Here is a 14525-nt window from a genome sequence, read left to right as displayed (position 1 = left end):
AGTTAGAATTGTTAACACCTCCTGGATTCTTATGACTTCACCAGTTTATTTTAGTATGTGATATTACTCTGAACTTTAGAGATTTGATATCAACAGCTTAGTTAATGATCAAATAATCTTCTCACAGGGAATTTCTTTAACTTCTGGAATCTACCTTGTAAGATAAGTAATTTGAAAAAAAATCACATCAGTTGAAGGCCATTATTTTTCCTTTTGCAACAGGAAGAAAATTTTGCCTATACACACACACACACGTTTGCAAACCAGAGAATCAATCTTTATTTTTATCTTAGGATTTTTTTTTTTTTTTTTTTTTTTGGCCACAGAGAGGGGCATGTGAGATCTTAAGTTCCTCAAACCAGGGCTGGAATCCATGCCCGGGCATTGGGAACAGGGTCTTCACCACTGGACCAAAAGGGAAGTTCCTTGCCTATATTTGTTCATCATTGAGTGTTCTTAGTTTCTGTGTACTTAATCTGTTGAGAACTTGGTGTAGCCTGTTGACTGGTTGATTTTGGAAAAACTCCAGGCAGAACTTGGCTTTAGTGATGGTTTGTAGAGCTTCTAATCAGAGAAAACCCAGTTCCTCTCTCCTCTTATTGGGTACAGTGTAACTGCCGCAGAGCTCCCCGGGTAGCGCTAGTGGGAAAGAGCCCGCCTTCCAGTGCACGAGACATGAGAGGAGTGGGTTCCATCGCTGAGTCGGGAAGATCCCCTGGAGCAGGCAGTGGCAGCCCACTCCAGTATTCTTGCCCGGGAAATCCCGTGGACAGAGGAGCCTGGCGGCTTATAGTCCGTGGGATCGAAAAGAGTCTGACAGAACTGCGGGACTAAACAAGAAACGAGTTGGAATGATACTTGCTGTTAAGATTAGTTGGCTTCTGGGCTGTTACTTGTAATTACTCTTCTTAGAAATGTTGATTAGGTAGCAGTCACTGTTCATATCTTCATTTTTCCAATTTATAAACTGTTTTCAATAACATCGATCAGCGCAGCCTGCTGGCAGCCCAGTAGTAACTTAGATTCAGCAAAGCTCCCAAAGCCCTTGGGCTAGATGGAACTCTTTTTTAGCTTGAACCACAGTTACTCTTATGTTTGTTTTTGTTCTTTTAACGCCTTTTAAAAGTTAGTTATCATTGTCATCTAATACAAGGGAGCGGTTTGAAACGAACAACGCTATTGTGAAGAGCACTCTTCGCCCGCCCAAGCCCCGCGGTCCCAGGGACCTGCTTTCATGCTTGTAGGCTGTTTCCTCCGGTGCTTCGCTCTGCGCCTGGGAACGACACGCTTGCAGTGCCATTTCCTGATTTTTTTCCAGTTTTAGTCACATGATGACTTTCTGCTTCAAAAAATGGGAATTTAGTTTTTGTACCTCTCTTTCTCTCCTCTCAATGTGGTAATTTTAAGAGATTCAGTGCTCACATTATTATGGTTGCATATGATTGACTCAAAGGACATCAACAGTATGTTATTATATTTGCTTATAAAAGCGCTTTGTTTTTCCTTGAATTAGAAAGTGTCTTTTTTGATGGGCATGTACACACTGCTGTGTTCAAAATGGATGACTAACAAAGACGCACTGCATGGCTCGTGGAACTCTGCTTGATGTTATGTGGCATCCTGGATGGGAGAGGGGTTTGGGGCAGAGTGGATACAAGTCTATGTATGGCTGTTCACCTGAAACCACCGAAACATTGGTTGTTAATGGGCTAGTCCCCAGTACAAACTAAGAAGTTTTTTAAAAAAACTGCTTGTATTTTATTTGCTTGGCTTTTCTTTGTGTTCTTATTGCTAATAAATCTTCAGTCTCTGGGACAGCGATAAAACTTCTCAGATAAGTCAGGTAGCTGTCGATTCATTTCCTTCTCTGAGTCTGGCCTCTGGGAGCCCTGTCCTCTCTGCGTTAATCTGACTGGCTGTTCCTTAGGCCTGTTGTGTAAGCTGTTGTCCTGGACCCTCGCTTCACCATCATCACGACAATGTCTTTTACCTCTCTCCTGCTCTGGATTCTGACTGTCGATTTACTCCATTTTGGTGAAAGAGCTTTTCCTTCTTTCCCAGAAAGAGTGAAAGAGAAGTATCTTTTCAGATGTTGCACGTCTGCAAATGTTTCCATGTTGTCCTCAGGTACATTTATATGATACTGTGGCTAAGTATAGAATTCTCAGCTAGGACTTTATTATCCTTTAGAATTGAAGACCTTGCTGTTAAATAGTCCAGAATGTGTTGCTGTTGAGTAATCCAGTAGTTTGCCTGTTGAATATTTCAGTACTTCTTTCTCTTACTTTTTTGGCTGTTCCCCCCCCCCCCCCCCCCCGGAAACTTTAGGATTGTGTCTGTACGGTGTTTTGAAATTTTACCCTGAATGTGCCTGTGTGTGTGTGTGTGTGTGCACGTGTGCGCTGTGCATGTTTATTTGGTGGCCCTTTTACATCTGGAAACTTGTCCTTTGGTTTGAGGTTTCTTTGATAGATTTCTTTTCTTGTCTGCTGTCCTGAAGTTCCCGCTCAGCGGATGTTGAGCGTCCTGGATTGTACCCCTCTCTTCCTCTCCCCGTTCTTCCTTTCTGTGCTCTCCTATTCTGCAGCTCTTTTTTTTTTTCTTAATATATATATTTCATTGAAGTATTGTTGACTTACAGTGTTGCCAGTGTGCAGCAAAGTGATTCAGTTATACACATATTATTTTTGAAATTATTGTCCACTATAGGTTGTAACAAGATATCAACTATAGTTCCCTGGGCTGTATGTAAACTTTTGTTGCTTGTTATGTATCTGTTTTTTTAATTGGAAATCTAGCATTCTATTCATAGTAAGTCAAACAAGTGTAAATACCTGGGCATTTGTATTCTTCAAAACATTTCAAGATAATTCTGATATGCACCTGGATTTTGAAAAGTGACTAGAGTTTTTTCTGTTAAGTTGTAGTTTCGCTGATACAGAGTTGTTATTTTTCTGTTGACCAATCATACTGCAATGGTATTAAGTGAGTAATAGTTACATAATCACAGTAGTGAAAGATGTTTGTCAGTTTTCACAGTCAATAGCCAGACAAAAAAAACAAAAGTTAATTACGGTTGCAAGCCATAATGGTAACATAATTAAACAATATAAAATATACTATTGGAGGGTCAAGCAGAGTGTGGTAAGTGAAAGTGCGTACGTGCGCGTTTTAATCCACCCAGTCAGTCTTTTGGTTGGTGCATTTAATACATTTACATTTAAGGTGATTATTGATGTGTAAGATCTTATTACCATTTCTTAATTGTTTGGGGTTTATTTTCTTTAGGTCTTTTCCTTCTCTTGTATTTCCTGCCTAGGGAAGTTCCTATAGCATTTGTTGTGAAGCTGGATTGGTGGTGCTGAATTCTCTTCACTTTGGCTTGTCTGGAAAGCTTTTCATTTCTCCGTCCACTCTGAAGGAGAGTCTTGCTGGGTAGAGTATTCTTGGTTGTAGAGTCCTCCCTTTCATCACTTTAAACACATGGTGCCGTTCCCTTCTGGCTTGTAGAGTTTCTGATGAGAAATCAGCTGATAGCCCGATGGGAGTTCCTTTATATGTTATTTTCCCCTTGTTGCTTCTAATATTTTGTCTCTGTCTTTAATCTTTGTCAGTTTCATTACTATGTGTCTCACTGTGTTCCTCCTCGGGTTTATCCTGTCTGGGACTCTCTGCTCAGACCCTTTCTCTCTTTCTCTTCTCCTTCTGGGACCGCTATAATGCTAATGTTGGTGCGTTCGATCTTGTTCTAGAGGTCTCTGAGGCTGTCTTCATTTCTTTTCTTTCCTTTCTCTGCATTCTCTTCTGTGGCCGTGGTTTCCACCATTCTGGCCTCCAGGCCGTTTATCTGTTCTTCTGCCTCAAGTCTTCTGCTATTGACTCCGTCCAGGTATTTCTTATTCATCTCTGTTTGCTTGTTCTTTAGTTCTTGTATGTCTTTGGTAAACATTCTTGAATCTTCTTCATTGTTTTTCCTAGATCATCTTCCCTATCCTTACTCTGAAATGTTTTTCTGAAAGGTTTCCTATCTTTACTTCATTTAGTTGTTTTTTGGGGGTTTTATATGGTCCCTTCCTCAGGGACATAACTTTGCTTTTCATCCTGATTAACTTTATGTAATATGGTTTTTCTTTCAGCCACTGTGGCAAGAAGCCACTTCTTGCTTCTTCTGTTTGCCCCCTGATGGAGGAAGCTAAGAGGCTTGTGTAAGATTCCAGATGGGAGGGACTGGTCGTGGGAAACACTGGGTCTTGCTCTGGAGGGCAGAGCCTTGCGCAGTAAAGCTTTCATCCAGTTATCTGCTGAGGGGTGGAGTCGCACTCCCTCCCTGGTACTTGTTTGGCCTGAGGTGACCCAGCCCTGGCGTCTGCACGCTCTGTGGCAGGGTTGATGGTGACCTCCAAGAGGGCTTACACCAAGGGGCCCTTCCGGGCCTGCTGCTGCTGCGGACCCGCCCCCACAGGAGACCCTCCAACACTAGCAGGTGGTCTGGGTTCAGACTCCTGTGGGCGCACCGCTCCTTTGCTCTGGGTCTTGGTGTGCCCAGGGTTTTGTTTGTGCCTGCAAGGCTGGAGGCTCTGTTTCCCCCCGTCCTGTGGAAGTCCTGTAATCAGGTCCCGCTGACCTTCGCGGCCAGATCCCCTGGGGATTCCTAGTCCCTTTGTCAGATCTCCGGACTGGGAAGCCCTGCGGATTCTGAACCCTCACAGCAGTGGGAGAACTTCTTTGGTCTTCTTCTCCAGTTTTGGGTCACCCACGTGATGGGTATGGGATTTGATTTGATTGTGATTGCGCCCCTCCTCCCGTCTTTGCTGCAGCTTCTTCTTTGTCTTTGGACATGGGATACCTGTTTTTTTGGTGGGTTCCAGCATCCTCCTGAGGAAAAGGTGATGGCACCCCACTCCAGTACTCTTGCCTGGAAAATCCCATGGATGGAGGAGCCTGGAAGGCTGCAGTCCATGGGGTTGCTAAGAGTTGGACATGACTGAGCAACCTCACTTTCATTTTTCACTTTCAAGCATTGGAGAAGGAAATGGCAACCCTCTCCAGTGTTCGTGCCTGGAGAATCCCAGGGACAGGGGAGCCTGGTGGGCTGCCATCTCTGGGGTCACAGAGTCGGACATGGCTGAAGCGACTTAGCAGCAGCAGCAGCGTGGAAGTCCTGTGGAAGTCCTTCCCAGTCCTGGGAAGTCTTGTAACCAAATCCTGCTGGCCTCAAGGTCGCATTCCCCGGGGACTCCCAGTCCCTCCGTTGGTTCCCCAGGCCGGGAAGCCTGACATGGGGTTCTGAGCCTTCACAGCAGTCGGGAAACTTCTTGGGTGTTCTCCAGTTTGTAGGTCGCCCAACCCAGCGGGTATGCGATTTGATTTTATCGTGATTGTGCCCCTCCTGCTGTCTTGCTGTGGTTTTTGCTCTGTCTTTGGTCATGGAGTATCATTTTTGATAGGTTCCAGCATCCTCCTGTTGATGGTTGTTCAACAGATGGTTGTGATTTTGGTGTTCTTGCAGGATGAGATGAACGCGTGTCCCTCTACTCTGCCTTCCTGCACTGGAGGCCCCTTTATTTTCCTTGTAGTTCAGATCACCATCTGAAATCACGGAATCACTTGCATGAGTATTGTCTTTCCCGTTACCATGTAAGCTCTGTGATCCGGAGACTTTGTACCTCTAGTACCTAACAAGGCCTGGCATGAGGTAACACTCCTAACTTGGCCCGCATTACACAGTTCAGTTCAGCCACTCAGTCGTGTCCGACTCTTTGCGACCCCATGAATTGCATCACACCAGGCCTCCCTGTCCATCACCAGCTCCCGGAGTTCACCCAAAATAATGTCCATCGAGTCGGTGATGCCATCCAGCCATCTGATCCTCTGTCGTCCCCTTCTCCTGCCCCCAATCCCTCCCAGCATCAGAGTCTTTTCCAATGAGTCAACTCTTTGCATGAAGTGGCCAAAGTACTGGAGTTTCAGCTTTAGCATCATTCCTTCCAAAGAACACCCAGGACTGATCTTTAGATTGGACTGGCTGGATCTCCTTGCAGTCCAAGGGACTCTCAAGAGTAATGAGCAAAGTTGGGGCTAATTACATCTGGTGATGTCCATGTGTATGTAGTCTTCTCTTGTGTTGTTGGAAAAGGGTGTTTGCTATGACCAATGTGTTTTCTTGGCAAAACTCTGTTAACTTTTGCCCTTTTTCATTTTATACTCCCAACTTTTTGAGGCCATAGTTTATTATTATCTGTCTTAATAATATTATAATAAACCCAGTGGGCTTCCCAGGTGCCAGTGCAGGAGACACAAGAGATCCAGGTTCAATCCCTGGATTGGGAAAATCCTGTGGAGAAGGAAATGGCAACCCACTCGAGTATTCTTGCTTGAAGATCCCATGGGCAAAGGAGGCTGGCAGGCTACAGTCCATGGGGTCACAAAGAGTCGGACGTGATTAATACACACACCACCTTAACAATAGCCTCAATCTCCATTGTTTTAGTGCATGCAAATCTTGATTTTCACTGTTGTTTTTGTTGATGGTTATTTCCTGAACCATGCTCAGTTGCTTGCGGAAGTTACCCAGTTTCTCTCTTGAAGATCCAACTTCATTTTTGTTGAACTCATATTAAAAAGTTGCATACATTTTGAGTACTCTTTCCCAACCCTGATTTTATCCTATTTTTTATTTTGTAGAGTGTCTTTCTTCCCCCCAAGAACATTATAGGTGGCATTCTAACAAAATACCAAAATGTTAAAGTTTATTTTAAGCGATTTCCTAGAAATGCATTTCTTAGTATTTTTGGCTAACACGTCTTGGTTACTGTGTATCAAGTGTTCTGAGAGTCTCTCAATGGTTAGCTCTTTGCATCCTCACAGCAGTGCTGTTTCACGAGTCTGGTGGTATCCCTATTTTGTTGGAAAGGGAACTGAAGAACAGAGAGCATAAGGAGCGTGCCCAGGTTCACACAGCGCAGTGAGTCTGGTCCCGCAGGCCGTGCTCCTGACGGCTGTGCGGCATTCCCTCCGCTGCTGCTGACTCGAGTTAGATTCTGGTGTGATTGTCTTCTGTGAGTCACAGTGCTGCCAGAGCAGACTGGAACCGTGTCAGCCGCAAGTCAGAGTTGCAGTGAACACATACGAACCGCATAACAGCTTTATCTGTTCAAAGGCTGGGGAAGTGATGCCAAGTTGAACTACATTGTTGCAGTAGGTTTTGGGGAAGTGTTCATGTTATTTCCTTCAGTTGTTTATGGTTTTGAACTTCTTCTTAGGCACATCACCCCTGAAAAATTTTATGTGGAAGCTTGTGATGATGGAGCAGATGATGTACTTATCATTGACCGCGTGTCCACAGAAGTTACGCTCTCAGGTACGTCACGGCCAGGGTTATGAGCGTCCTGAAAGACGTTACATCTCAGTTGCAGTAGCAGTCAAACTGACGAGGTCTGTGCTGGTGTGTGGATCTCTGAGCGCCTTCTTAGAAAAAATTTAATTCTTACTACCTCATTTGATTTTTGTGCCTTGATTTTATGCTTTTTCTTGAAATTTTTAGCATTTTACTTTTCATAAGGATTTAAAAACTTATTTATTTGTTCTCTCAACGGGACTGTAACAGGATTGATTTTGTTGATGTTAATGTTCCTCTCTAACTATAAAATTTGAAGTGTTAGAGTGTGAGAAAGTTGTGTTAGCATAAAGTGTGGAATTTTAACAACCGCTTTGTTTTTGAAACTATTCATGACTATGAGGATAATTTAATAAATGAAAAATTATATATATATCAGTAAAACTTATGTTTTAGGCAGAATGGTTTTCCTAACCTTTATCTAAACTATCTGTATTTTGGTTTTGCTTCTCTGGGGTGTGAAAAACAACTTGTTGTTAAATTGTGTGGAACACTGATTTCTGACTAGATTAATGTGAAATAATCTCAGTGACAAATCAATGTGTCATGTGAGAATCACATTTAGAAGGTCGTATGTCACTTATTTAAAAATTCACCTCTAGACAGAACTCTCTTATTTTTTTCTGAAGCACAGTATTTGGGTGACCATAGGGTAGGCATTCAGTAAATAGTAACTATCCTCAGAATGGATAAAGTGAAACATGAAGATATTTTGCATAGGATACGAAAGTGTAAGAAAGTTAGGACTAAGTCTGTTTTCTTGAGTATCTGCTTGTTTTCGTTAAGTACTGTATATAACTTCGTTTGACCAAATGGAGTGATAGCTGTTTTAGTTTGGTGATGTGGCCTTTCCTGTGACTTGCTTGGTGGCTGCTCTCTCAGAATGGCTGACTGCTTTTATCACACTGTTAGTTTACTTCTAAACTTTAGTCCCCAAACTTCTTTATACCACATTGATACAACCTAGTGTCTTATAAAAGCTTCAGTGTAGATGTATTTTCAGTTACTCTTTTGACCTGTCAGTGACGTTTTATTTGTAAGTAGACATTGCTGACCCATTTGAGTGGACAAAGCTAAAGGTCTTGAATAGTGTGGATGTAAAAATGTTAGTGGTCATCGGTAGACACATGAAGAGATGCTGACCTGAAGCCAGTGATGATGAGAGCCTGTTGATCCCAGTTTCTCTGCCAGTTTCCTTTTACCACTGGGAATGCAGACCATTGCCACAGAAAGAGGAGTTTTTTTTTCTTTTTTCTTCCATGAAAAAGTATCATGGTCCTAGGAATTATCACCCCGGTGGCTCAGATGGTAAATCATTTGCCTGCCATGCAGGAGACCTGGGTTCAATCCTTAGGTCAGGAAGATTCCCCTGGAGAAGGGAATGACTACCCACCCTAGTAGTCTTGCTTGGAGGATTCCACGGATGGAGGAGCGTGGGCTGTAGCCTGTGGGGCCGCAGAGAGTCGGACTCGACTGAGTGCCTGACGCTTTTACTCCCTTGCTGCCACGCTCGGGTTATTATGACTGAACAGCTCCATCAGTAGTGCGTTTATCATTCTCTCAACGTGTTCGGAGTGTCCTCTGAGCTTCTTACTGCACTGGTGTTCCCATTTTTCATGGTGGTTAGTTATGGCATAGCATTACTAAGTAAATTGAATTATTGAGAGAAAAGTAAATTTTAGAATTACAGGAGTGCCGTAAAGAAACAAGACAGCAGTGTTTCAGAATGGGTGCTAATTACAGTGTGACTGAAAGAAACAGTCTATAGCCATGTAAACTTGGGAGACTTTGAGTGAAGCCACGGAGCAGCTTTTCTCACGTAGGCCTTCTCAGAGCCTCTGCTCTGCCGCTGCGCATTGTGACTCAGGAAGCAGAGTTGCTGTGGATGGGGCGAAGCTCTCTTCTTTGACTGGGAGACCCTACTTTCCCTCCTTTCTGCCGTTATTCCCTAAACGAGAGTTCTACAAAATATGTTTTGTGTGGCTCATTGGCTTAAAGTTTACCAGTTGTGAAACGAACCTTGCACCTAAGGTTCTCTTTGTTCGTGAGGGCATTGCTGATAAATCACAGCTGATGATGTGGCCTCCCTGGGTGCTTGCGTCAGCTCTCAGGCACCAAGAGGAGCCTTCTCCTGCCTCCTTCCCCTCTTGGCTCTTTGCCCCCACTTCCCACATTCTTAGGAACACCGGAGTCCTGTTTTACATTCCATTTGTTGCATGTTGAAATTAAAATCTCGTCTCAACCTCCATTTACTTTCTAATTCTCTTAAAGGGATAGATTCGGTTTCTGACAAGAGGCTGAATAAGTTATTTGAAAATTGCCGTTGGAAATAATCCATACTTTACATAGTGAGGTTGCTGAAGCATGGTACTTTTGGCACCATATTCTAGACCAGGCAGAGACCTTTGTGATGTGACATGGACATCTTTGTTGTATATTCTGCCAAAATGTAGGTCTAGCGTTAATGAAGGAATATCGCTTTCTTAGAACAAAGCATGCACATTGATTTAGTTGAAGTAACCATTGAAATGAAACTAAATTTCTCTTTCTGTTGCTGAGCTTTTTCTCAATGAATTTTCTTTTTTCCTTTACTTTTTTCTTTAAAGTCAAGAAAGATATTCCTCCTTCAGCAGTCACGAGACCAATATTTGGTATACTGGGCACAATCCATCTGGTGGCAGGTAAGAAAAATGAGCTAAAGTGGGGGCAAACGGTAATTAAATCGACCCTATCAGAGTATCTTACTTGAAGCAATGAATCTGTAGTTTAGGTATTTGTACTTAATTTCTAAGAGTAATATACCCCTAGTAGTAAGTGGTTACATTTATAAGGCTGAGGTTCTTTTTTTTTTAGTTTTGATTTTGGTTTTATTCAACTGGAGTTGAAATCTCTAGTCTGCTAGAGATTTTTCATAAATTTTAAGAGTATTTACACAAAAATTTTAATGCATTGATGAACCAGAGTATTCTATACCTTCAGCTCCTCACTGGGGTTGATTATGACATAGAGCATGTTAGAGAATGTTACCTGGTTCTAGTTATTAGAAGAGTGATTTTTTGAATTTAAATTTTATTTCATACTTTTAAAAAGTTCCTATTATTTCAGGCATACAGTTATATGCTGAATATAACTGAATGCTGTTATATCTATAAAATGCTGAATGCTGTTATAAAAGATGCAGGTCCCTTTTGTCCTGCAGTTTACAGTCAAGTGACAGAGGCATTTAAATGGTAAGTTACTACAGTACAGTGTGACAAGTTCTAGTAGAGAGCTATACCTAGGAAAACTTCCAGAGAGGGCACTTTTGGTTAGAGCCCCAAACAGATCTGAAGAATAAATGTGGTGGTAAAGGCGTTCCCTGGCTTATTTGTGGGAGGGAGAGGAGGTAGCCAAGGTCAGGGTCGGTGTGTTATACATGGTGCTTTGATGGCTTCTTGCTTCCTGACCGCTCGTCTTTGGAGTGTCACAGTGACCAGTTAGCTATGCCGCCAAGCACATCTCTCTACCATGTGGATTAACGGGCCGACGTGGGGGATGTAGACGGGACACTGTCCTGCACTGGCCGAACCTCATGACCTGTCATGCTTTAAGCTGCACATTGGGAAATGCGTGAGCAGAGGCGTGTATGCTTAGGGCACACTTAGCGGGGAAAGAGAGAGAGAGAGGTGTTTTCTGTCTCTTATTTTCTATCTGCTAGGATCACGACTCTGGTTACCAAAAGCTTTTGCTTTTACCTTTTTGAGAAAAAATTTGACCTTTCAAAAAAATATTTTTAAATAATATGCTTGTCTCTCTATTCATAAATTATAAGATTGCCTTAAAAACGTACTTGTCGTTTATTTAGCACGCTCCCGCCTCTGGAGTTTAAAGGACTGCCACTCCTGGCTTTCTGGTTGCCTTGTTTCTATTTACCTAAGTTTGGCTTTGCTTTTTGCAGGTAATTATCTAATTGTCATTACCAAAAAGAAAAAAATAGGTGAATTTTTCAATCATGTAATCTGGAAAGCAACAGATTTTGATGTCCTTTCTTATAAGAAGACGATGTTGCACTTAACTGATATTCAGGTAAGGACTGGAAGCGCTTACTAATTGCAAAACACAAAGAAGTCCCGCGGCGTGGGTGGGGAAGGGAGGTGGAACACAGAATGTTTGGTGGAGTTAAAACAATGTATTTATCTGGCTATCTTAGTTGCAGTGTGAGGGATCTCTAGTTGCGGCAGGCATATTCTTAGTTGCGGCATGTGGGATCCAGTTCCCTGATCAGGGAGAGAGAGAGATATATATATAACCCTTCATATATTTTACTGCTCTTGGGTTGTTGCTTATTTTTTTTTAACTGACTCAATTCTTAAAATATGAAATTTCATAAAAGAGAAAAGAACAAACTGAAAATGCCCATGTACTCAACACATAGATTTAAGTTCGTATTTAAGAGTTAGAAACTGGTTCCGGCCTAGCTGTGTGATAGTCCACCAGGGCACAGAGCAGATGGCTCATAAGTTGCATGATGGGAGCAGCACAGGCACTGTTCAGGCTACTCTTGATACAGTTTTGACAAGAAATAAAATATTTTAAATTCTTGATGTTTTAAATTATAGTGCACTAAATAATAGTAGTTTTACTATGTTTTCATTTTTCCATTTATAACTTACAGTAGGAGAGTATTTTAATGTTTTGAGTTTTTAAAAATCTGTCAGTGCAACAGGTGTAATTTTTCCTATTGATTATTAACATGGGTTAAGATTATTGACAAGGATAGCCTGGCCATTTGCATGGTCCAGCCCTATCGTGCAGAACAAAGACTGCCTGTATTCTTTTTCAAACAAAGCTATTTTTGCTTGAAGTATTTTTAAAAACTTAGTTGAATGGGATTAACTCTTCTATTTTTTGAAAACTGCGTTAAATTAACATTATGTTTAGAGATTTATATCTATGGAGTATTTGTTTTCTAAATGTACATTATAGTATTTGCTTTCAAAAATTTTTACATTGTATTTTTATTCCCAGAAGTACAAAACATTTGTTTTTAAAAGAAAGCTAACTATTCTGAAACGTGAATCTTACCTGTAATGGACATTTTAAAAAATTAGTCCTAACACTATTGTCTTATTGACTAAGTAAAGCTGTAGAATGGCCTTCCCTGTTGGCTCACTGGTAAAGAATCCACCTGCCAACGCAGGAGAGATGGGTTCGATCCCTTGCTCAGGAAGATGCCCTGGAGAAGGAAATGGCAGACCACTCCAGTGTTCTTGTCTGCAAAATCCCACGGACGGAGGATCCTGGCAGGCTTTAGTCCATAGGGTTGCAAAAGAGTCGAACACAACAGCAACTTAAAATTTAAAATTTATTTAAACTTAAAATCTATTTTTTCTCCTACTTGTATATCAGTCAGTATATTAATATATCATCCTCTGTGAGACATGATCGTTTAAGGCAGTGAAGATGTTTACATTTAATAGCCCCGTAATAGTGAACAATTTCTTCTTGATTGCTCTAGTTTGTTGTCAGGCTGTGTAACTAATTGCGTATTTGTATCTTCCGTTTTTCAAAACAGTGTTGAGGCCAAAATAAAAATTTCGTAGTATGTAGATTTGTAATGTGTAGATTAAATGTTAATCATTTGTTAAACATTAAGTATTACCAGACATTAAAAATTACTTTTTAGAACAAGGATAAAAACAAACGTCAGTCTCAGTATTCATTGTGAAAGCCAGCTAAAATGATTATCAGAAAATAAGTAGAAATATTACTTTTACTGAATCTTCCTTTCTTTCCTATTGAAGTATAGTTTATTTCCAGTATTTGTTTCAAGTATACAACATGGTAATTCAGTATTTTTATGCATTATAAAATGATCACCACAATAAATCTCCTTACCATCTGTCACCATACAAAGTATCATTGACTGTACTCTCTATACTGTACAATTTATCCCCATGCCTTGCTTATTTTATAGTTGGGAGTTTGTATCTCTTAGTCTCCCTTCCCTACTTCACTCATCCCTTCTTACCTGCACTCCTCACTGGTAACCATCAGTTTGTTCTCTGTGAGTCTGTGTCATTTTTAATTTCTTTCATCGTTGTCTTATAGTTTTCCAGTGACACGTTTTCTTCCCATCTTGGTTAAATTTTTTTCCTGGGTATTTTATTCTTTTCATGCAGATGTACATGGGATTTTCTCCTTAATGTCTATTGCCAGTTAGTTCATTGTTACTGTAGCGAAATGCGATGGACTTCAATATATTGATTTTATATCCCAACTTTTGCTAGTTTTTTTGGTGGCATCTTTCCTTTAGGGTTTTCTATGTGTGGTATCATGTCATTTGCAAGCAGTAACAATTTTAGTTCTTCCTTTTCAGGTTAAATTTCTTTGATTTCTTTTGTCTAATTGCTATAGCTCAGTTCAGTTCAGTCTCTCAGTCGTGTCCAACTCTTTGCAACCCCATGGACTGCAGCATGCCAGGCTACCCTGTCCATCACCAACTCCCAGAGCTTACTCAAACTCATGTCCACCAAGTTGGCTAGGACATCTGATATGTTGAGTAAAGGTGGTAAGAATAGGCATCCTTGTCTTGTTCCTTAACTTAGAAGAAATGCTTTCAGATTTTCCCTGTTGAACTTGATACTGGCTATAGGTTTATCATATATGGTCTTTATTAATAAGGTATGCTCCCTTCATGGGCTTCCCTGGTAGCTCAGCTGGTAGAGAATCTGTCTGCAATCTGAGAGACCCTGATTTGATTTCTGGGTTGGGAAGATCCTCTGGAGAAGGGGTAGGCTACCCACTCCAGTATTCATGAGCTTCCTTGGTGGCTCAGATGGGAAGGAATCCACCTGCAATGCAGGACACCTGGGTTTGATCTCTGGGTTGAGAAGATCCCCTGGAGGAGGGCTTGGCAACCCTCTCCAGTATTCTTGCCTGGAGAATCCCACGGCCAAAGGAGCCTGGTGGCTATAGTCCCTGGGGTCGCAAAGAGTCGGACACGACTGAGCGACCAAGCGCAGCACGCGTGCTTTGTCGAGAGGTCTTATCACAGATGCATAATAGATTTTGTAAAATGCCTTTTCTGCACCTGTTGATGATCATACGATTTTTATTCTTCAGTTACTGTAGTATATTGTTTGATTGG

At 41.6% G+C, this 14525-nt stretch overlaps 1 protein-coding gene across 2 annotated transcripts in view; it reads left to right on the top strand.

Moving 5' to 3' along the window:
• The window catches only part of SACM1L (SAC1 like phosphatidylinositide phosphatase), a 53310-nt gene that overhangs the window by 7691 nt on the left and 31094 nt on the right, over positions 1-14525 (top strand). For both annotated transcript variants that reach the window (XM_069560885.1, XM_069560886.1), the window contains exons 2-4: positions 7263-7360; positions 10003-10077; positions 11334-11461. In XM_069560885.1, coding sequence (XP_069416986.1) covers positions 7263-7360; positions 10003-10077; positions 11334-11461 — 301 coding nt within the window. The remainder of the gene's footprint in view (positions 1-7262; positions 7361-10002; positions 10078-11333; positions 11462-14525) is intronic.

This window comes from Ovis canadensis, chromosome 19 (genome assembly GCF_042477335.2).
Source record: "Ovis canadensis isolate MfBH-ARS-UI-01 breed Bighorn chromosome 19, ARS-UI_OviCan_v2, whole genome shotgun sequence".
Lineage (NCBI taxonomy): Eukaryota > Metazoa > Chordata > Mammalia > Artiodactyla > Bovidae > Ovis > Ovis canadensis.
Note: the sequence above shows the minus strand (reverse complement) of the source record. Positions and strands in the feature narration are given on the sequence as shown.